Source organism: Pleurodeles waltl, chromosome 3_2 (assembly GCF_031143425.1).
Source record: "Pleurodeles waltl isolate 20211129_DDA chromosome 3_2, aPleWal1.hap1.20221129, whole genome shotgun sequence".
Classification (NCBI taxonomy): domain Eukaryota; kingdom Metazoa; phylum Chordata; class Amphibia; order Caudata; family Salamandridae; genus Pleurodeles; species Pleurodeles waltl.
The window spans coordinates 101,876,365-101,900,932 of record NC_090441.1 but is presented as its reverse complement, the minus strand read 5'-3'; the positions used below and the strand labels follow the sequence as shown (position 1 = coordinate 101,900,932).

General features: G+C 41.6%; 1 protein-coding gene across 1 annotated transcript in view; it reads right to left on the bottom strand.

Annotated features, from left to right (window-relative positions):
* Nucleotides 1-24,568, bottom strand: part of LOC138286353 (uncharacterized) — a 1,286,679-nt gene that overhangs the window by 1,194,005 nt on the left and 68,106 nt on the right. The window contains exons 12-17 of the mRNA XM_069226509.1: nucleotides 20,024-20,143; nucleotides 15,680-15,847; nucleotides 15,149-15,252; nucleotides 5,936-6,014; nucleotides 5,111-5,233; nucleotides 2,574-2,738 (exon numbers count right to left, since the gene is read on the bottom strand). Coding sequence (XP_069082610.1) covers nucleotides 2,574-2,738; nucleotides 5,111-5,233; nucleotides 5,936-6,014; nucleotides 15,149-15,252; nucleotides 15,680-15,847; nucleotides 20,024-20,143 — 759 coding nt within the window. The remainder of the gene's footprint in view (nucleotides 1-2,573; nucleotides 2,739-5,110; nucleotides 5,234-5,935; nucleotides 6,015-15,148; nucleotides 15,253-15,679; nucleotides 15,848-20,023; nucleotides 20,144-24,568) is intronic.

Here is a 24,568-nt window from a genome sequence, read left to right as displayed (position 1 = left end):
AAATTTTTATTTCAATAATAAAAATTGAGGAAAAAAGTAAACTATGAAAAAGTCCTCAAAATGTCATATTCTATAAAGATAGGGAAACAAATTGTGGCACGGAAAGATAGAAAAAAGTTGCACCTGACAATGCATTACATGACATTTTAAAGTTGGAGGCAATAGAAGAAGAAGCCAAATGAAGAGCCTTGTTGGGGCTAGGTTCTCAGCGATTGCTCCCCACATTTGGAACACTCTTTACCCCCATATTAGATCCACAGCCAAATATGTGGGTTTGAGGAAACACTTAAAAACTTGGCTGTTTAGACAAGCTTATGGCTAACTTTTATTGCTAGTTGCGGCCTCTGCTTCCTAAGCGCAAAGGGTCATTTTGATGTACGTGCGTTCTATAAGTTCCTTATACCATAACAATACAGAAGTAAAGGGAGAGAGGGGCTAAAAACAAGAAATCACTTCTGGACTTCCTGCTGGCAGTGCCGTATAGGACAAAGCTCGTCAACTCCTGGGAGAAGGGTTACTGTACTGGGAGCAGGGGGCAGGAAGGTGTCTCTCTATTAAAGATGATAAAAGGACGTTTGTAGTAGAGGCAGCCTACTGTGTGTGAGGTGCAATGGGGCCTCGTAGTGAATCCATCTCCTCATACGAAATAGGACAAGGTTGCGGGGTGTCCCCATGAAACATCATTAAGGGAGGGACAAGGTGGAGGCTGCCAAATATGGAAGTGCAGCAAGAGCAAAGGGGAATGAATGTTTACCCTAGCAATAAAACAAGGAAAAATACACATTTAATTCGAGCTAATTAAAATTGTCAAAGCTAATAATGAAAAGGACATCAATATTACCTCAACAATTTCAATTTCAAGATTAATTTGCATATGGCTAGGTCTAATCTGAAGTGGGATGGTGGGCAAAAGAACAATGGTTTGGAATGCTAACACAAGCAATTGCCAGTGGTTAGACTTAATGCAAGCATTCCTCCCATCACCTTACTTGTGTTTGGTGTAAGAGCTTAACTGGCAAAGGGTATGCCCAGACGTGGGTCCATTGCTCACTGTGCCACTGGAACCAAGCTAGGTATGACTAAAGAGGCCCAATCAGGCCGAAACTTGCCTTTGGGTGCTTGTGTACCGATTCAGATAGGGCCTGGCTTGGCAGTTCGGGCTGGAATAGTTCTATTGCAGCAGGACACAGACTGATTTGCATGTGGCTCGGTGTGATATGAGGGGCATGGTGGGCAAAAGAACGATGGCATAAAATGCTACGCCGAATGACTGCCAGTGGTTAGGCTCATTGCAAGCATTCCTTCACCTTTTGTGTATTTACCATATTATTGTGGGCAAAACATCCAAGATACATAGATGTGAATTTAAGAAAATTGTGGGCCCGATTTAGGTGTCGGCAGAGGGAATACTCTGGCACAAAAGTGACGGATATCCCGTTTGCCGTATTATGATCCCTATAGGATAGAATGGGATCGTAATACGGTGGACAGGATATCCATCACGTTTGAGATGGAGTATTCCCCTACGCTGACTTCTAAATCAGGCCCTAACTCTATACTTATCTACATGCAATTACCTTCTCGATAAGTTGATCCTCAATAGTTTTCCCAACATATTACAGGAGCACGATATTTTTGAAATGATATTTAGGTGGAATAACTTTTGCATTGTCTATATATGTTGGAAGCCTCTATACAACATCTTTGTGAGTGGCAATTCCAGTTTCACTTTCTACTACAATACATAATTGCAATCATTTTGATAAACTCTTTGATTTGGCTTGCCCAGGGTAACATTAATATCCCTTTTCTGCCAAATATTATTCCTAAACATAATAGGGCCAGAAACTGCACATTCCATCCACGTTTGTCAATGCATTAGATATTATTGATTGCTTCAACAGTCATCCATTTGATTCCCCGTGTTTGGAAGCCTGTAGCCCAGACACAATATTTTAATGTACATGGCTCTCATCCTCCCTTTTTTTACTTTGTGAGCATTCTACCTCCGTGGCCACAAAAACGTTTTTGTGTGTGATAGGTAAAAGTATTCCTTTTGGGCCACATTCCATTTCATAATTTTTTGCTTACATTGCTAAAACAAACAGAGGCAACCATATGTAAATGTGACTTGCCTCCGCCCCACAAGAGTCAGTCCTGACCAAATTGATAGCCTGTGTGAATAGAAACACAAGCAATCCCATACATGTTTCTGCAGCTTGGGCTGGTCCTCTTCCTTTCCTGAAGGATCCTCACTTCTCTCCTAGTCCGAATGAAGGTTGTCTCTCAGTCTTACATCCTTTCAGGTAAAAACCTAACCTCTGGTTTGGTCAAAACCTATAGCCATGTTTAATACTGTGTTTGTTGCCTAATTTCCATCCCTTAGCCTTATCATACACAGACTGATCTGCAGTGCAGGCACTGACTTTGCCACTTGGATCACTGGTTGGATCATGCTGAAACTAAACAACCTTCGCTCAAAAATAAGCCTGATCTATTTAGAAACCATAAAAGATGTAAACTTTACAAATGCGCCACTTTTATTAATTATTAAACTTTTAAATGATCCTCACCTCAGTGATGTGAATCAATTTCTTGTCAAATAATGGCATCTCGTAATCAGCAATCATTCTCATAACCTCGTTGTACTTGGACACAACAGTTTCCAGATGACTCGATAGCACCTTGAGCTTGTGCATATCCACCGTCCGGACGACAGATTGCACTGGTTCCTTCAACTACAATACACAACACAAGGCTCCTAAGGAAAGGCTTACATGTTGCACTAGTCGACTATGATAAATGAAAAAGCATAAGTCACATACAACTACAAAAATGAATCAAACACCCCAAACCTAGGGTGATTAATATCCTATCTGTTGACTTTAACATCTGCATGGACGTGGACATTCATGTCAAATGCAGCAGAATAGCCAGAAGAAACATGTCCATAGCAGAGCGGTTTATTGTGATAGCAGGATGAGCAGCTGAGGCTATAAACAGGAATGTGTTCAAAGTAGAGGAGGCACTAGAAACAGATCTACACTGAAGTCCACATCAACAAGTAGTGAGATTTAGGAGAGACCAGAATGCATGCTAGGAGCAGTACCCATATGTTGGCCGGTTGTTTAATGATGGGTGACAGTGTGCTCTTACCTTGGAGTTCCTATGCCTCAAAATATCATCAGACAATGTTCAAATATGAAGACAATTGGCACAGGTGCACAAACATAGTGACAACAGTCTCAGATCTTGGTCCATCACACCAGAATGATAGTGCCCTATGTCCTGTTCCACTGACAAGTCTTCATCCGCAGTCTCCTATATAGCTTAGGATCAACAGCCTCCAATACTACTTATCATCAACAGCCTTCCATGCGGATTAACATAGATCTTACTGGGGCAAATGTTGAGTATAAAGCCCTGGATTTATAGTATTCCATAATTAGCTGTTTTGAATCACCCAACAACCTCAGAGCACTATTTACAGTAACCTTAAGCAAGATAAGAATCCCCATTTCCTTTAGGAATATTTCATTACATTTTTGTGTTTTCTAGATTGAGAATGTGAATCTCTGGCTCTCTTAATTGATCTCTGGCTCTCTAAATGTATATAGAAATACTGAAATAAAATGTGTACAGATCCCCACGTCGCTGAACACCAATGCGGTATACAGACTTTGTGCTGCACCTAATTAAATAGTGCTGCAGTTGAAGATGGCAAAGGCCCTTGAGTAGGGTGATCTGCACTGGTGTAGGGTGGACAGGATCCGGCTCAGTGTCTGTATTAGCCTACAAAACACCATAAAGAACCCTTACAAATAGAGAGTGACCAATCAGACCAGAAGACAATGTATCCATCACGTATTCATTCAGGTGAAGGAGCAAGGTTTCCAGTGAGGTATGGTTTCAACATTTTGAAAATTTACACTCAAAGAGACAATCTTTTTGTAAACAATACTAGGACACAGTGGCCTTTGTTTATGAGTGAGTTGGGCAGAAGGTGCAATTTATTGCACCCACAAAATACAACTCCCTGGGGTTAGAATTATATCAGCTGCAATAAATTGAACCTATTCTGAATTTTTGGGGAATAAAGTGTATTTTGATGATGACAGCATCAAAATTCGCATGTCACAGTAAATACTGTATTATGTGCCCCTTTAAAATCCCACCAGTTTTGACCTACTAAAAAGGAAAGGGGTGGACTTTATTACACCCATCAATCATCAGGTGCGCCAAATATCACACTACTCGGAATTTCGACCCTTGCACAAATAAGGATTTGCGCCCAGGTCAGAAAACTCTGATCCACTCAGAATCAGGGCCATTATATATGTCAAATGATATTATTTCTGACAATACTCTCACACACAGCCCATAGTGTGTCTCCCAGGTTTTCACAACCCTCTCAGTTTTTAATTTAGTTTCTGCAAGACACGGTTATCGTATTCAACTTTTTCTTGAAAAGACCCGTTTGATACTTAATGTTCTTTCATTGCACTGTATCTGTCTAAGGTTTATGTGCATGCTTCTCCACTAAAAGGATACCACAGTCACACCAAGAATTAGTTATATTGTTTTATACACAAGGAATCGTTTGTTATAAGGAGTACTATAAGAGTTTAATGTTTGTGCAATATATCATAAGTAAACAAATAAAAATTAGAACATTGGAATGTTGGGCGCTTCACTGAAAACAATGGAGTGCTCAGGCTTCTAATGGCGGGTAGAAGCCCGGAGCTCCAACATTTCAATGTTTTTGTTTACAGTAGTTGCTGTGAACAAAGGTGCCACGGAGCCCGAGTGAATTTCAATCCCCTCGGGCTCTGTGAAGCCTTTGTTTTATTTATTAGAACATTCTTCCCTCTAGTGGCAGAGTGTTCTAATAGCCTTATAGCCCTCAATAGCTGGGCTGTACCGGCATGAAAGTCCCCTTCCTTGTTAAAAGCCCTTGCCTTTGGCTCAGGCCTTTAATCGCTGGAGCAGGCCTTTAATGTCCAGTACAGCCCACTACGGTGGGCTATAAGGCTCTAATATTCTGCTTCTCTAAGGGATACACTCAGTTATTGCCTAGACCACAGTTAAGATGCTGAGCGTGTCTTCTGACCTGAATGTGGAAAGGTGGCTTCATAAGGTACTTTGCTTCCCGCAGGAGAAGGAGCAAGTCCGTGTTTAGGTTGAGATGTATTTTATAGTAATAGTCAAGTTCTTCCTTGTTATCACCGACAGCCTGTAAGAAGTAAAATGAGAAAAGAGTATTAAACAGGAAATGACGCAACAGCACAGCGCACAGCATGGGATGCCCTAGTATATGACAAATAATGATTTTAAAAAGTCTTTTTAATGATGAATGCAGATTTCCGCACCAGGTTCAGAGCAAAGCCGTATACGTGGAGATGTATCTGTGTATAAATCCACAATCCTATGCTGGGCAATGTGGTCTTCTGGAAACACATAACCAGAATGCTGCATTACTTTACTCATCATAATTGTAATCAAGTAATGGGGAAAAAGTGCACTAAGTTGTGTTGTGCGGTGCTAAGCTGTACTTAAGCATATCTTTTTTTTTTTTTTTTTTTTACACTGTTAAGTCCATGAAAATCCAAAATATCCCCAAAAATACATTACATTTTGTGAAAATATTGGCCTATAAATGTGGAGCATCATAATACTTCTTTTAACATAGATGTAAAATATATTTCATTGAGTGTTTCGATACCCACTTTGAACTAGGTCACCTTGAACCAATGCACAAACCCGCTCAGTAATTGGAACTAACCTCTGAAACTCTTAAATTAACAAACTCCTAAAGGTGCACAATGCCTCCAGTGCATTGTACCATCTCCCCCACCCCACAGTAGTGATGTGGCACTATATAGATTCTCTAAATATATAAACACATATACAGATGGGGTTTTATTTCCTCACTTACTAGCAAAGGTAGCTTTATGGAGTCACTTAATTCTTCCTTTGCAACTTGAAGCCACGAAGTGACTAGGTTATCCTCATACCTAAAAGAAAGAATTGGAATTACTTATGGCATACTGGGCAAAAAGGTGTTCTATTGGCATTGTGATACTGGATGTGGTATACATATTTAGTCTTGCTTCGTATGTGTTTTTTGTCTCAAGTATTTTATTTTGGATTATTGCAATTTGTAATTCGTACATCTACGGCAAGCACTATCACGCACTTTACGGAATTTTACCATTGTATGGATTTTCGATGTGTTTTATTGCTCCTGTCTAAATGCATTACATATATACCTCGGTTGAGATGCAAAATAATAATAAAATCGAATTGAATTGGAATTGGTATACGTGAGTGCAACTCATGGTGGATGGGTGATAATGTGTTAGAAAGTTTATCAATAGAGGACCTAACAAGTACTAACCTGATAAAAACTCCTAAGGGTTAAAAGTAAGAGTCTCTGCTAACAAGAATATATGTGAAGAAAAGCTTGGAATACCTTGTTAGAGCAGTTATTCTGCTTGAGCAGAACGTTTCATAATTTACATATTCCTTCATGGTAGCGATAGTTGGAGGGAACAGAAGGAATGACTTGTTCTTTCTTTTAGGAAAGGATAGGGACCACCGCAGATTTGAAACAAGTGGGTACGTGCCAGATGTGAGGGAATACCTGAATTGAGATGTCACGCAAAAAACAATGGACAGATAGCAAGAGAGCTAAAGGTCTGAGGGCTGAAAGGGTCCGAAGAAGCAGAGGAAGGATTGGCATCCTTTAAAACTGGAATATGGCCGTTCAGGAGATGTTGTGACAGAAAGTAAAGTGAATGGGTTGAAGGTATAGTGGTGGTATGGGAGGCTGCAGGTGGGTATTCGTTGTTGAGAGGGGAATATGCCCTGCACGGTAAATAGGCATTGTCTTCTGCCCTGACTGCATGTAAAACTGGTATCCTGATTTTATTTCAGCCAGGGTGCCACACTGCCTAGCATGAGTGCAGACGCTTAACTTGTGCTTAGTAAATCAAGGCCCAGGACCTGTACTGTGTCTTGGAGATGTGCACCACGTAGGCCCTCCTAGTAAGCACTGGACTGCTGTCCGTGCCTTGGGTGTACCACGTTAGCGGTAATGGCAGTGTATAATGTTTTGTTTAATTGGCTGTATGACCAGACCTTTTTCCTGTATCACTGTGCAGTTTACTGTACCCACTGGTCTAAAGTTCTGCTGTGATGCAAAACCCTAAACCTGGTGCTAACATCCTGTATGCTTGTTGAGTGAGGCTGTGAATACAGTGCATGGGTTTCACATGTATAGCAGTGCTATATGAGTGTTGCGTGAGTCTGAGTAGAGGGGGAGGGGAATTCATTTTGGATGCCCCTGGTTTTGCAGGGCACAAGATGGGGGATAAGATTAGCCTCCCCGAGACAGTGTGCATTCCTGTGTCTGGAGGGTGGAGACTCAGACACTGGAGTAAGAAGAGTGAGGCTACCTTTAGAATTTGAATTATGACGTTCTAGCAAGGACTGCTGGTTCTGCCATGTGGTAAATATAGAGGTGAGGGGTTTGGTTGCAGTCTCTGTTGTTCAAAGTGAGGAAGGTTCAAGGCATAGCCTGACTGTTTGTCAGTGTCTGATCACTGCTTCAGGAAGGCTGAAGACAGGCAGGTAGCAGAGATCACTTCATTTTTACCCCATTTTGGATACTCCTGTATGGATCCAGCTCCATTGATATATACTTTGAGATCCAACACTTCGCACATAGGCTGTGAATAGAGAGCAGCTTAAAAATGACTTCTGAAAGAGATCAACTGCACATCACCGGGCTGGAAATGAGTGTAAATGAGTGTAAAAGTGTAATCCAAAGGGCTGCACTTTTTCCAGTCCAAAATATTTCTTGACCAAGGAAGGGAGTGCACATATAAATTATCTGTCTGTATACTACCTTTCCTTATTTTTGGTACACATACACTTTCTCAACCACGCTCACACACATGCATGCACGCATAACTGAGGAGTTTGTAATGTTGTATTTGCCTTCTTGCTCTTACTGATAAATACTCCATGAACTGCGTGGGCACACAGCCTCCTCCTTTGTGGAACTTCCTGCAAGCTTGGAGTCACTCATACTTATATGATTGCCAGCAGCGGGCCTGATTGCAGTTAATTACAGTATAAGCTGGGCCTTGACACTTTGTGAGAGCTCTAACAAGCAGCAATTAGAGGGTTAACAGGCCTGTTTGAAGACTACCTCCTTTCAATCAGAGCACTGCATTCAATGGTTGTAAACACACAGACTCTGCAGGTCAGCTTGGACAAGTTTTCTCTTCAACCAGTACGTGCACAAGTTGTGTATATTTTCACTTTGAGAGACTGAAGTTGTAGTACACCACTTTCTATCTCTTTATTTCACTCTTGCATGTTCTTTTTCCATCACCACTTTCTCACTTTGTCCCTGTTTTCCCATGATTCTCTTCCTGCTTCTTCCCTCCTTTCTCTCTGTTGCTCTGGGTCAAGGGCTGATGTTGAAAAATATGATTCGAGATCCCAACAATGTATAACTGCTGCATATGTTTCTGAATCACAAGACATCCTTAGCTTTTGCAACATATCCATTAAAGAGAGTGGGAAAAGCCAAGTGACCAGAAATTATGATAGTGTACGCAGACTAAGAAAAACGCATTAACAAAACATCTAGGCCGTCAACTGTGCATCCGTCGCAAATCAAGACCTTCCTGCGCTCTTTCACCCTACACCACAGTAGTTGAAGCAACCCCTGTGACCCCTGGCTGCACTTCCTTTGCGACCCCTGGCCTCAGGTGGGCCTGATAAGTGTCTGGAGCACAGCAGCAGCTCGTCCATAGCGCTTCCTTACACAATGTCCGTTGGGGCACTACCCTCCTTGTTTGCTGTCAAGTTTTTATTACACTAATAGTGAAGAAAATTCCATTTTCATATTATTGTAATAGAAATGGAGAACAATTAGCTGGAATAGGACTTTCCCTGGGTCCTGAAGTAAGTTACAAATGCTTTTAAATGGATGCTGTGTGTGTGTTCGCAAGTGTGTGTTTATGGCAAAGAGTGAACATGTGTGAATGTGTGTGATATGGGTGTGCATGTTAAAGTGAAGGTCAAAGGTTGTGTGATGTCATTTCCACTATCCCTGACATTTTGGCAAACTGACGTCCATGAAGTAAACGTGGTAACCTAAACTGATTTTATTGTCACAACCAACTAACAAGCTTAGTAAATGTCCTGACAGCTTGAATGTTTCTCAAAAATCTATACAGTACTGTGGTACTGAGGGTGGGCCGGGCTCACCCTGCAACAAAGCAGTAATTATTAAGTAACAAGTATATTTGTAGAATTACAAACAAATGGCACCACTGTAGCGTGGGTGAAGTGCAGAGTACAGGAAAAAACGGAAAAGACACTGTACATCCAAATTGTAGATTCTTCTTTATTCTTTGATAAAGATCCACGACAGCAAGAGGAGTCCTGACAAGTCCAGAGCCAGAGTCTAACTGACTCTTGATTCTAGTAGTGTAAAAGGGGAAATGCCCGTAGTAGAATGTGGCGTGTTTAAATAAGCCCATATTTTCTCTCTTAGAAAATCTCTAACATTACAATTACTAGCCAAAGCTGCCTGAATTCCTTCTTTCAATATTCTATTGGCCCTCTCTACCAATCCATTAGAGGCAGGACTATAAAAAGCAACTTGTAAATGTTGAATATTGAACCTTTCAAGGAAAACAGCCATTTTCCTTGAGGTAAAATGTACTCCATGATCAGAAACAATCACTGATGGAGACCCTTCCAAAACAAATAAATCTGTCAAAAATCGAATTGCAGAATCTGTACTATCTACGAAAGAATAATATATCCACTTAGAATAATAATCAATAGCAACAATCATATACTTCATATCTTTAGGTAACAGATCAAAAGGACCAGAGAAATCCAAAGCAATCTTCTCCCATGGTTTGTTTGGTAGAGCAACAGTATGCAAGGGCTTCACACTGTTTCTCCAATGTTTATCAGACACAACACACGATGGGCATTGATTGATGAATTCTGCAACTTGTTTATCCATATTGGGCCACCAATATTTTCCCTTCAAAATTTTACATGTGGCAGAGATACCCATATGACCCTGATGTGCTACTTCAATTAATCTAGGTCTTAATCCTTTAGGAGGCACGCACACAGATCCCCTCATGCAAAAACCATTCTCACAAGACAGCTCCACCTCAAGTTGTTTAAAAGTATTTAACTCTCCAGAATATGACTTTTTGTTGGGCCAACCATGATTGATATAATATAGTACTTGAGACAGTAACGTGTCATTGACCATAGCAGACTCCCACTCTTTTTATGAAAAAATGCCATCAGATGAAGAAATTAAATCTAAAACTCCTATCACACATTCTGGCCCTCATTCTGACCCTGGCGGTCAAAGACCGCCAGGGCGGAGGACCGCGGGAGCACCGCCGACAGGCCGGCGGTGCTCCAATGGGGATTCCGACCGCGGCGGTAAAGCCGCCGTCGGACCGGCACCACTGGCGGGCTCCCGCCAGTGTACCGCCGCCCCATTGAATCCTCCACGGCGGCGCAGCTTGCTGCACCGCCGCGGGGATTCCGACCCCCCCTACCGCCATCCAGATCCCGGCGGTCCGACCGCCGGGATCCGGATGGCGGTAGGGGGGGTCGCGGGGCCCCTGGGGGCCCCTGCAGTGCCCATGCCACTGGCATGGGCATTGCAGGGGCCCCCGTAAGAGGGCCCCTACATGTATTTCACTGTCTGCTGCGCAGACAGTGAAATACGCGACGGGTGCAACTGCACCCGTCGCACAGCTTCCACTCCGCCGGCTCGATTCCGAGCCGGCTTCATCGTGGAAGCCTCTTTCCCGCTGGGCTGGCGGGCGGTCTGAAGCCGACCGCCCGCCAGCCCAGCGGGAAAGTCAGAATTACCGCCGCGGTCTTTCGACCGCGGAACGGTAACCTGACGGCGGGACTTTGGCGGGCGGCCTCCGCCGCCCGCCAAGGTCAGAATGAGGGCCTCTGTGTCTTGATCATCTCCAACCTCTGTGGTGTAAGGCAGTGGTAGTCTGGATAAACAGTCCGCTCTCACATTTTTACCTCCATTAATATATTTGACCTCAACATTGTACTCTTGCAGTTTAGATAAAAGTCGCACCAGCTGGGCAGACGCTTTACCTAGACCATTGCCGTTCAATAAAAATACCAAAGGTTTATGGTCCGTGAAAATTTCAAAATGAGTTCCCCAAATATACGTTTTAAACTTTTGAACAGCCCAAACACACGCTAAGGCCTCCCTTTCAATAGTGCTGTAATTACATTCAGCACTAGAAAGAGCTCTAGATGCAAACGCGACAGTATGTTCCTGCCCTTCTTGCCACTGTCCAAAAACTGCTCCCAACCCCTTAAGACTGGCATCCACTGTTATGAAAGACTTGGCAGAAGGAATGAAAGATTTCAAAGTAGGAGTAGATAAAACAACATGTTTGACATGCTCAAAAGCATCATTAGTTTGCCTATCCCAAACAAATTTACTACCTTTTTTAAGTAGAGAGCGGAGGGGTTGTACAATCATTGCAAAGCCATTAACAAACCTAGAATAATATTCGCACAGCCCTAAAAAAGAACGCAACTCATCTTTGTTAGACGGAACCGGAGCTTTTCTCACAGCTTCCAGATTGCACATTTTGGGTTCCAAGCCCTCAGCAGATATGGAGTGACCTAGATATTCCACACTCCCAACTAAGAAATTACATTTTTCAGTCTTAATGGTTCACCCACACTTTTGAAGAATGGTAAAAACGTTATCTAACGCTTGCTCATGTTCCTCCAAAGTTGCTGTATGGATTAAAATATCGTCTTGGAAAGCGCAAAGTTCCTTAAGATGCCCAAACAAAGTATCCATCATTTTCTGAAAAACACTCACCTCTGAGGCAAGCCCAAAAGGTAATCTGAGAAATTTGAAAGCACCAAAGGGTGTAACAAAAGTTGTTAGATCCTGAGAGTCTTCACTAAGAGGAATCTGGTGATAAGCTGAATGTAAATCTATAGTAGAGAAAATTTTTGAATTTCCCACTGTGGTGATCAATTCTTGTATGTGTGGTAGAGGGTGACAATCTATTAAAATATTTTTATTAAGGGATCTTAAATCAACACACAATCTGAGGTCCCCATTTTTTTTTTTGTAATAACTATCGGAGAAACCCATTCTGATGCATTTGTTGCAGTGATAATTTTGTCCAACACTAATTTGTCAAGCAACACTTTAAGTTTATCTCTAATGGAGAGTGGAACTGGTCTGACTTTATGAGCAACAGGGACAGCTCCTTTTTTGAGTCTAATAGTGTGCTCGAAACCCTTCACATACCCAACTTTATCCACAAAAATATCAGGAAACTTTAGTATATATTGCTCAGGAACTATATTATTAGGTACAACATGCAAAACAGATTCCCTGTCAACAATGTGGGGTCTCTCACCTAATCTAATGGGATTCTCCTGCCCTGGGTATAGTACAATACCCAAGCGTTCTAAATCTTTCCAACCAACTATGTTCCTGCCTTTGAAAGCCACATAAAGTTTAGTAAAAATAGATCTGCCTAGTATCTCCAAAGTAGCATAGAAGAAACCCAAAAGATCAATGTCCTGATCTCCAAAAGCTTTTGGAGCAACATCAGCTTCAATTAGTTTTTTAGAGTCAGGCCATAATTGATAATAAGTATTGTCTGCCAATATAGTGATGGGAGCACCAGAGTCTGCCATAACGACTACTCCTCTAGAGTCTATAGTCGCCTCACATACAGGACCCTTAAACTGAATTTTAGGACACCCCCCCTTACTTTGATTAACCATATCGACAGTGAGAACTAGATTAGATACTCTTCTAGAACACTGATACAGCTCCTCTACCTCTTCAGCATTCACATTGCTGATTCTCATTTTGGATCCAGAGTTTGTTTGTCTGCAAACTACCTGGAAATGGCCAAAATTATGACACTTCAAGCACCTTTTCCCTGCAGCAGGACAATTTGGATTGTTACCTAAGTGACTGTTGGAACCACAACGATAACAGGCCTTGCCCGTTTGGTTCTGCGCCTTCCTCAGTTTAATAGATTTCTCCCTTACAAAATTCACTTCAGTTCCCTCAACTAAAGGACTGACACTACGCTCGTTATGATCGCATAACGCATGCGCAATACTTTGTTCACATACAACTCTAGATGTGACAATCAACCTCTCAATTGCCTTGGCTAAATCAATAACCTCATCCAAAGAGGGATTGCGACAAGCTAGGAGACGTTCTTGAACCTTCTTGAAGTAGCAATGAAAAACAAATTGGTCTCTAATATACGCCAAATATTCATCTACGGATTCATCTGAAGACTGCTTGCACATAGCGAAGTTGAATCTTTCTAATAAAACATTTGAGTCATCTGAATACTGTTTTTTAATCCTCTCCTTTCCTTCGATGTAAACATCCCAAGTTGCGTTGTCTCCATGCGGCGGTTGAATTACGGGTAAATTGTCAAAAACACGCTGACCAGCTATTCCTAGGTGGTTGAAAAGAAGGGCCAATTTCCTGGATGGTGAATAACTAATAACATCTATTGCCGATAAATAATGTTCAAAAATTCTCAGCCATTCATTCCATCTTATCTCCGGCTTACCTCCTTTTTGCAAAAAAGGAGGAGGCTGCATGACCAGTTGATTTGATGCCATGTCAACTCAGTGATTTTTGAGTCCAAGAAATACACAAAAAGAGATTGTCCTAAGTTGGAAAACTAGTAAACGTAAGTCCCCAAAAAGAAAATATATATATATATTTTTTTTAGTTTATAGATCCAAAATTAGAATATTTCCATGAAGATGACAGAATTCACACTTCAATAATGTCTAAAACGAAGAGTGTTACTGTGTTTCCCAGTTTTTTTTTTTAATTTATTTTTTTAATATACAAAAGGTAGCAAAGAGCGGTGGCGTTAGCGCGTCGTCCTAGCAACTAACGCATGAAACAGGAAGTAGAGCGCTGTTGTAGAGCACCATTTCCATTAAGATGCAGCTTTCGTTGGCGTAAATACGTCGCCCCGGCAACTAACGCGCAAAAACAGGAGACGCGCGTTGTCCAGCAACGATCAGCGTGCAGGATCTGTGTGAGCACACCCACGCATGCGCGCAGGACAGCTGTGCGCGCGAGTCCACACGCAGCACTGTGCGCTCGAGCGCTTAACGGCAAAAATGGCTCGGGAGCTCCAAAGCCTTGAGGCAAGCTTCACCAGAGCTTACCTGGCTGTAGAAAAATTGCGGTAAGAAGGCGTACTTCTTTTTCTTTAAGTCTCTGGCAAAACAGCACCATTAAATCTCTGCTTGTGGTCAGGCCGCGCAGTTTCACATCAAATGGCGGTCGGTGGATCACGAACAGTTTACCCCACTCCTGGTACCAAATTGTAGCGTGGGTGAAGTGCAGAGTACAGGAAAAAACGGAAAAGACACCGTACATCCAAATTGTAGATTCTTCTTTATTCTTTGATAAAGATCCACGACAGCAAGAGGAGTCCTGACAAGTCCAGAGCCAGAGTCAAACTGACTCTTGATTCTGGAATCTCACCAGCACTCTGATGCAATGTGGAATAGAGAACATAGAATATGGAACACAGAACAAAGTACATGAGACATAAATCAAGCAACATATTACAACCACGCATCTAATCACTCTGCCTGAGATCAGTTAAGCAATGCCACCAGTGCTTAATTTGAGCCTTTATTTTCCGGTGCAGGCCACCAGCATTTTCTTTTAATGGCCGGCACTTATTTTTAAGGGCCGGCACTTATTTTCTGCCTCACGCATTTACTGCTAGCAAAATACACATATGGGAAAGACGGAGGAAGAGAAAAACAAAAAAGCGTCACAAAGGGAGAAAGCAGAAAGCTGCAAGAGTGAGTTGAAGGGACATGATGTGGCTGTAAACTGATTAAGGAGGCCCGAGATGGTTTTAGGATTAAGTGCCTCCATATTCAGTGATTACAGATTTAATTTCAGAGCCGCGTGTTTCATAGGAGCGCTTTGGGCAACGGCTCGTTTTTATTTACAAATTAAGCCCTGAATGCCATAAATATTCAAATACGAAAGAAAGCAACTGTGAAATACCTTTCGAATTCCTCGACTGTCTCTGTGTAGATGTTCCTCAGCTTCCATCCTAGGTCTCCATCCAGAGAAACCGGTGAAACCATTTTCAGCTTGGTCATGGGCTCCTTGGTTAATGTAGGAAAATATAAATGTTTATATTAACATTTTTTTAAAGTTCCTTATAAAGTAAAAATAAAAAAATAAAGTCACCCTTTTGCGCCTGCACAGTGGGACCAGTCAAATTATTTTGTGCATATCCATGAAAGCTTTTATGAAATCGGGAAGCAGTACTACAGGAGTACTCTTTTACATACTCTTGCATGCGTTTCTGAATTGGCTCTTGAAATGTCCAACTCTTTATTAGTAAAAGCGCAAAGAAAGTACAGTCCTTTCTATTTGTACTAACTGCATAGGAATATTCCCCGAATAGCCCAATTTCCGATGTTTTGGGGCCAAAAGAACTACCTTACAACCTCCCTTTTTGATTAGGGATCCTTGTCTGCAGGTGATCTAAATGTGTATTTCCACTTAGGAACATGTACACCAACTCACAGAGATTCTCGCTTTCAGCCCCTTGATCCAGACGAGTTTGCTGACGGTAGGTGTCGTGTTGATGTGCTGTGGAGGGTCCTCGCACATCTGCTGGAACATATCCTTCACTTGTGTGAGCTCCTCGATGAACATGGAAACCAGCTGCTGGTCCTGGTCCCGCAGGTGCTCCTATGAATAGCAGCGCAGGTTCAAGCCATCGCCATCTTTCCTTCATTTACTCACACTTGAACAATGAAAATGTGCAAACAACTGTCGACAAACACAACTTTGAAATGATCCACCCTTTTCTCCACTGAAGCAATGGTAACACACAAAGTAAAACTAAGTGAGCTGCTCCAGGCAGTGCTTTCTTTGTGCCGGGGCTTACAAGTGGTGAGCACCGGCATTCCCTTTTGGGGACCGACACTTCTGTTTTATCATCAGACTGTGAGCCAGAGCTGCAGGCAGAAATGCAGAGAAGGAGAAAGAAAGAAGAGAAAGAAGAGAGAATAGTGACTGAAAAAGAGAGCAACAGTGACTGACAAAGAGAGAAAGAAGGAATAAAAAAAGAACACGAAAGAGTGACAGGAGGTGTAGTGTGTTGGAAGAGAGATACAATGAGGGTAAATCAGCACTACCCAGCCTTGGTATTCAGTAACCCCACACTTGGCTGCACCAGCGACTGGCTCCTACAAAAATCTTTGGGCCCCAGGACTTATATTTTTCAGAAAAGCACTGAAAGCAGGCTTGCTCTGGAGCCCGGAGAGTGGGGGAAAAAGCAGCATATATAAATGGGAAAAAAACCCTGAAGGAAAGTTCCAATCGTGTTGAGTGAAATTTGAACGGCCCAATATAAAATAACACAAAAATCAACTTATAATGCACCTGTGCGAAAATAAATAGCTATAAATCTGAACTAGTTCTCAGAAAGCATGAAGTGAACATATTTTCAATGTACTTCAGATTTACTAAATTTAGAAATGAAAAGCTACTTAAGTCAACTTGCTGACAACAGATAATGAGAAAATAGGCCTACCCAATAACTACAAGGATCTTCTCATTCTTCGCGTGATCTCAAGTGAGCTGGTGTTTCTGGATGCAGAAACACTAGAACAATCATTCAATAAAATCACCTGATGTGTTGACTGCAACTGCAGCCAAGCATATGTCCTCGTCTATGCTGTTTGTTTTGGCAGGGGAGCTAAATGATCCATCGTCCAGTTTTTAATTTTGTGATGTGGAAGATGTACTAATAGTTCACATCACAAAATCTCCAGGCGCAGGCGGTACCAGAAAGACCTGCCTAATACATTTTCTTTAGACAGTTTGCTATTTGCGATTCCCTGTGATTGGCTACAAACATATGGGTGGTGGCCAGAAGGGAACACCACGCTTACTGTGTTTGCATTTCTAAATGAGAAATATTCTTTTAAAAGCATCCCTGATCCTTAAAGAAGCGGGTGCTGCTTTAAAAAAAAAAGCAGTCACAAACCTTGTAATTTTGCGAATCACAGGGGTTGGGACCAAATAAGAGCTTTCTGCATCTGGTCCAAAGTGCCTCCATCTTGTTTTTTGGATATATTTGCAAGATCATTACAACACAATGGATATCCACAAGAGAGAGTGAGTGATCAAAGACCTACACACCAAACATATTTACACAGACATTGTCACATATCCTAAGATAGTAACCTAAAGCAAAAGAAGACAATATACACTATATTCCAGATAACTATACTCTTTGTTTACTCTATAGAACAGCTCCGGACTCACAGGGAGACTGGGGGTTTCCACCATGTTCATTTTTAAGAGTGTAGGATTTCAATCCACGATGACAAACGATCATCTGGGAAGATGATACTGAGCCACCTAAATCAAGATTTCTGTACTACAAACAAAACTACTGGAGGTATATAGAGACAGAACAGAAAAATTAATCTATTCCCTAATCTCTCCTAAAACTTTGGAAGGCAAGGCACTAGCAAGACTCAGAAACATGCAATCAAGCACACTATGAACTGCACTTGGAAAATCATAAAGTAAGCACCAGCAAAGACAAGGGAAGCTTTGCGAAGAGCAAACACAAAACCCAAATAAATAAACACTCCAATATCCAGTTGCTGGCCCTAATCCTCCTTCAAGAGTAGCCCCATCATTATTCTAGAAAAGAAGCCTTACCTAAAGGTTTTTGTTCACTTTTTCCCCTCTTCAGTTGTGGTCGGCACTACAAAGCACCTCAAAGTCAGTCTTCACAGGCTGCACCTTACCAAGGAAGCTTCATTGCGCCAAGCTCCAATTGGGTCAACCTCTCCAGAAAGCCTTCTGAAGGGGTTTTCATTCTGGTCATCAAGGGGCATGGGTAGCATCCTAGACGAAAGGTCTCTTCAGACAAGGATCTTTTCCTGGAACAGTTTCCTGTGGTCTAGCTGAGTTTTGCTTTAATCTGATCTCTCCTCTCAAGATTCTAGAAGGCGGCTCTTACTCTGTGACACATGCAAACCCAGTCACAAAGGATCAGTCAGGTTCCTAACAAAAGGCTCCGAAAGCCACTATCAACGGGACGCTATGTTGTGTGCAAAGACTGAGGCCCTCCCTAGCCCCTGTACTCCTACCAGGACTCTACTGGGGTGCAATCAATATCTCCGTACTGGAGCCTACTGTTCACTAGCATCCATCTAGCTTCTGATTAACATTAGAACACAAGGGTATCGGGAAACACAAAATGCAGGCTGTTGAGCAATTTACAAATCCACCATGTCAGAAAAGAAATGGAAAATAAATTATAGGTTACATTTTATGGAAGACAAATTGTGCCAAAGAGCTCAATGACTTTTACATGAAAAGCTTGAGGATACGCACCCTGTTAATAACATACACTAAATTCTGGTAATAGCATGCACCTTTGTTTTATGACTCATTAAGTCTACATGGCAGGGTTCGAATAAATCATATTTTAAAAGGTTCCTCGAAATAATACACAATTTCAGTTGATAAACGTTCTCCCGAAGTGAAAATGCCAAAAGTGAACATCATTCAGTTCCATCAATTTACACGTTAATTCAATGAATGTTAACTACTGCAAGTTGATGTAAAATCAATTTTTAAGTTACAGAGCCAACATCGTCTACTTCAAAAATAGAGTATATAGCGCAGTGTGTAGTTGGTAAAATAACCGTGATTTAAAGGCAATATCTAACATGAACAACAACCCAAGTTCTTTGTCTTTATCTTTCTTAGTCAATTACCCTGCTAACACCAAAAAACTTTCATCCGCTTCAAATCCCACAAGTGCGCGAACAGCCACTTTCAGAACAAGCATTAGCAAAAGCAACAGGCCTACCTTTCATGTGCCAAACCATGTAAACAAAGGCGTTCACAAATGAGCTTTACATGCATTGCATGCAAAAATGCTTCTATGAGATTTAAGACAGTCCTGCTACTTTTGCCAGTATGCTGTAAAAAGCAACAAAACATATTGCTTTCTGTAACAAATGCACGTAGGAGATAAAGAATTGAATGTGACAACCATCAAGAAGATTAATAGTGCTTCATGCATTCCAATGGAGGCATCACTGGAAGGCGGAGTGATATGCCTAACAGCCATATGCATGAGGAATGTTCCTCTGGGTGAAGCCAAAGCCCACTCTAAGTACATTTTACAGAATTGAGAACAACACTTCATGCTACCAGCTGTGCCGTGAAGTCCAACCTAAAAAAGGAACTCTCCCAGGAATATCTAGTTTAAAAAAAAAAAAAGTTAGGAATCCAGAGGTCCCTGACCAAATGATATATTTAGTATTGTTCAAACTTTATAAAGTGTGGCTAGAAAGGATGAAGACTGATCTTATCAGTAGGGTTTTAGAACACACGGAGGAATAACAGAAAATAAAAGAGGTAAACAGGAAATGGAAATGTCAGCAGGAAAGGGGAGAGGAGAAGGGAGGGGAAGGATTTTTGCAAACACTGTTAACATAAAAAGGTACTGTAAACCCAGAGACAGGGGACGGGTTAAGGGAAAAATAAAACAGAAGAGACAGCAAGTGTCAGGTTAATATAATGTGGATGGGGCGGGTGAGAAGGGTATTTAAAGGGAGGGTGGGGACGGTGTGGGGAAAAGAGGTTCTCCCACGCCAAATGGAACACAGAAAAGAACAATTGTTGCAATTAATTTTCAAAGATCCTAGTAATTTGACCTCACAGTGCAAAACACAGTTCTGCTCAAGTTGGTTACATCTGGTCAGAGTCACAACTGTAGAAATTGTCAGCAGAACACAGAAGCGTTGAGAACAAAGATCTTGTGGCTCTGTTTCCCCAGACAACCTCCAACAGCTTGTTTAAAGTCCCAAAGAAGCAATGTCACCTTACCTTAATTAACTCTCTTCTACTGATGCCTTCAAATACCTCCAGTAGTCGCAGCTGAGCTCCAATGGTATGACACTGCTGGAAGCTGACCCTCAGGATCCCCGCCAACTGATGCTCCAAGTCCTGCAGTGACGAAAGGTGAACACATAGTGCTTGTTCAGGTTTATTGAAAATCATGTTGAAAAACCTCAAAGATGAAACTGCTTTCATCACAGGATCTTCTATGCAGCCCCTGGTGTTGGAAAAGAGGTGGCTTACACAAAATCCCTCCATGGTTGACCTGAACACTTTGGCCACAACCAATGCATTCGTATTGCAAGTGATAGTATTACTCGTCGTCTAATACTATTTCAAAGGAAGCTTAGGTTCCCGCCAAAGCGGTACTAAGGGCAAATGAATAATAACGGCCATAGCCTGACATATTTGTAATCAACAATTTAATTGATCATTATTACTCTGTTCCTTTATCATGCACACTATTCTGAGACTGCATATCTCTGTATGATCATTTTCCCATGATCGGATGTCAACTGGCACGTATGTGAGACTGGGAGTTAGAAGCAGCTCACCGAAATGTTTTCGATGAGCAAAAGGGTGTAAGCAGTTGAGTCCAACCTCTGCAGGAGTTCTGAATAATTTTTCCATCACAAAATGTATTTAAAAAGTGAGACCAAACAATTTATTTAACAGCACACTTAGTTAAATACACTGAAAATAACTCCATGGCTAGGCATTGTAAATCTTCTTGACATCTCCCCATCTCTGGGGCACATCATCAACCACAACCTAAATGTAACTAAACACAGCTAAATATAGAAAAGTTCCTCCTTCGGACGAAACTCAAACTATCCATCCCACCCCACAGACTCCTGGACAGCAGTGCAGGTCTTAATGCTCACACATCTCAACAAAGGCAATGCTTCTCTTGCAGGGTCTTCCCACATTTTCTACATTATCTCTCAACACTATCCTACATATGGCAGTGAGTTTGGTCGCAAACACCAATGCTCCAGGCCACATAACCCCTATCCTCAAAGAGCTTCACTGCCTACCTTTTGAGGCACACAGTAACATTAAAGTGACCTGTAACTTATTAGGGTTTTCACTGCAGGTGTGCCCTCCTACTCAAAGCACACACTACTTACTATAATACCGCCCTCTATTAGAAATCCCAACTATGCCGAAACACAACCTTGAAGCAGGCCTTCTCTGGCCTTTCCATTAGATTGTAGAACCAGAGCACGGGAAACATTTGAGTCATCCCATGCTTTCTATAATTCAGCAGCGACCTGGAAACTTACCTCCCCGGCCAAATGGTGATGCACCCTTCTCCTTTCCAGTGTTTGTCCTCACACTTACTCCTGTTATAGTTATTACATCTGGCTCTAGGATTGGGACACTATATAGTCTTGTTGCTGTGAACATCCCCTCTTTACCACTGTTCAATGTACCTGCTCTGCACCAGTTGTAAGTGGTCTAAAGTGTTTTTTATTTATTGAAAAAAGTAGTCAGCATTTCACCAAGAAATGCTTCCCTTACATTCATAATTAGAATACATAAAGAATAAACAGTTTGGGTGGTAGTTTTTTTGGGTGATGGGCGTGGCAAGTAGAAGAACTGAACAGTAAACAGATTAGACAAAATTGAGATATGTAAACAAACAGACTTGGCAGACTACTGAAAAATATACATAACGTTTATATCAGGGGACATTATGGAGATATAGGAGCAAACAAGTATCAGGACAAGGGCTATTTAAAACAACCTTCCAACGTTAGCAGGCGGAACATAAAGTTGCGCATGAAAGTAGTGAGAACGTTTATTTTAGTTAATTAATATTTACATATGTTTAAAGTAGGTCGTTCATTGTAGAAATGTGATTTTCGGAAGTTAGCCACAGTAGGCCTAGTTCCATCATGTATTTCCTGCACAAGACTGTGTCTTTCCTCTCTATCTTTTCAAACCCATTCAAAATGTGCACAATTGAATCACTTTCTGCTCTTTGTAGTAAAATCAGGTACACAGTAAACTCAGCTTTCCTTTAGGCTGCTACATTCAAAGCCTTTTCCATTTCTAGGGGCATGTAATTGAAATTGATTCACTAAACAGTTTGCCATTGTATTTTCATGTAACAAACTTGGGGGCATATTTATACTTGTTTTGCACAGAATTTGCGTCATTTTTTTAAAATGCGAATTTGGTGCAAAACGAACTCAATATTTATACTTTGGCGCTAGACCCATCTAGAGACAATGTTTTGGAGTTAAAGTAATTTTTAGGACGTGGAAACCTACCTTGCGTTAATGAGCTGCAAGGTAGGCATTCCCATGCAAAAAATGACTCTATGGCCTTAGCGCCATATTTATCCCCCGTGCTCAAATCACGCACGGGGAGAGGAGGGGTTAAATAATGGTGCAAAACTTGCTTTGCACCATGATTTAACGCCTGGGTCAGGGCAGGCTTTAGGGGACCTGTGGGCCCATTTCCATGGTAAGTGACCATGGAAAGAGCTCACAGCTACCCACCCAAGCCCAAGGAACACCCCCACCCACACCAGGAGGACACCAGAGGATGGGGGCACCCCATCCCAGGTAAAAAAGAGGTATGTATTTACCTTTTTTTTTAAAGTGCCATGGGGGGGCCTAATTTGGGCCCCCCTACTTGGCATTGTGCCCAATGGCCATGCCCAGGGTACTTAAGTCCCCTGGCATGGCTATTGGGCTGGGGGGCATGACTCCTACATTTACTTAGACAGGAGTCATGTCCTTGGGGGTTGTGAGTCTAACAATGGCGCTAGTCAGGTGAGAGTCATTATTTTGACTCTAACCTGACTAGCGTCATTCTTTCACACACAACCTCCAGTTTCCCCGAAGCCTCCCCCACCCGGTTAGTGTCATGTATTTTGACACTAACCAGGCCTTAGCGCTGGTTTGTGCCATTCCTCAAATATGGCGCCCGGCTGGCACTCTGGAATGACGCTAGCCAGCGCTATACTTTTTGACGCAAGCCTGTGCTAACGCAGGTTTGCATCAAAGTATAAATCTGGGCCTTCGTTCTGTCACATACAAAGCTCCGACGTCCAAAATGTATTTCATATTTTGTTTATTTAGAGAATGGTGTTATGTAATGATACATTACTCTGTATTTCGATTAGATGGTACTAAGTTGATGTTGCTCAGCGTGTGGTTTTTTTCTGTGCATTTATTATAAAAGCTGCTGTTTTTAGAGGTGAGCCAGGTACTGCATTACCCAATCCTCAGAGGTTAACCTTGCTGGTTTGTCTCACATTCTAGAATTTTAAATATTTTGAGATTTTTCTTCGAGGCTGATTTAGTGTCAGACATTCCTGCAGCATTTGATGGCAATTTCTCTCTGAAAATTTGTCTACAAAAGGCTTATTTTTTGCCTTTGCAATGCCTTATTAATTTTTTATAAACAATCACGGTTTTCTAATTTTGCTGCAGACTCTCTGGAGTCCTTGTTTCTGAATTCTGACTCCTAAATGTTCTTATTTGTTTCAGGTGGCCCCGATGACTCATATTCTACTGAGGTTTAACAGTGGCCTGATCCTGCAGCAACCCTTTATCTAATATCTTTTTGGATATCAAAGATATCCTTTAACAGTGGTGAGAGAAAAGATGAGGTTCCTGTGGAAGGGACCAAGTATCCTAAATTAGCACACCCATGAGTGAGTACAGGGATTTAGGGGAGACAAGGATATTTTGGTAGGATGAGCATTTGTTACAATGGAGGGAACTTATCTGTTCAGCACTTGTGAAAAGAGCCCAGGAGACAGACCATGATTTAAGTACCAAAATTATTTGTTCTGTATATTCCTGTTTTTGCTGATAACTAGCTGTGCAGTAATTCACCTTTTTCTGCACTTACCCTGTATTTTTGCCTTTTATGAACCTATCTTTATGCTAGTGTTATAACCTATGGACTGTGATTCAGAGTCAAAGTGGCTGTGCTATGCCCCAACATGTTCTATAGAATTGGTTTCACCCACTTCTATCATTTAACTTTCCAGTAAAATCAGGTAAATCTTGCAAAGGAAAGGAGTCTGACTAGTGGCATGAAAGTTAAATGACATACATGGGCTACAGCGTGTATTTACACAAGCCACAGATACATGGATAAAGTTTATGGCTCCAAAGGACACCATTGTAATATGATTGGCTACATTTTAAAACAACTTCAGTGACACATGGCAAGGAAAACTAATTTTCCGTGTAAGAAACCCACTTTATGCTTTAGCTTTGTCACCCCTGTGTGTGTGGTGTAAACCCAAGGGCTAGTTATTTATGTATAAAAGTGGGACTTACTACATTTTCTAAAAGAGAATGTAAACAGTTGCCAAAAGCTAATTGAGGCAGTTAAAATACTAGAAATGCCATTGAAGATTAATTTTTCCTCATTGCAATCCTACATTTAAAAAAGAAATTAGATTTTTGAGAATCATAGTAAATAAGTAACGTTTACCAAGTGTACTTTGTGCCTTGTGAGAGTAAGCTGGATAAAATTAGTTTGCAGCAGCCCAATTTAGTG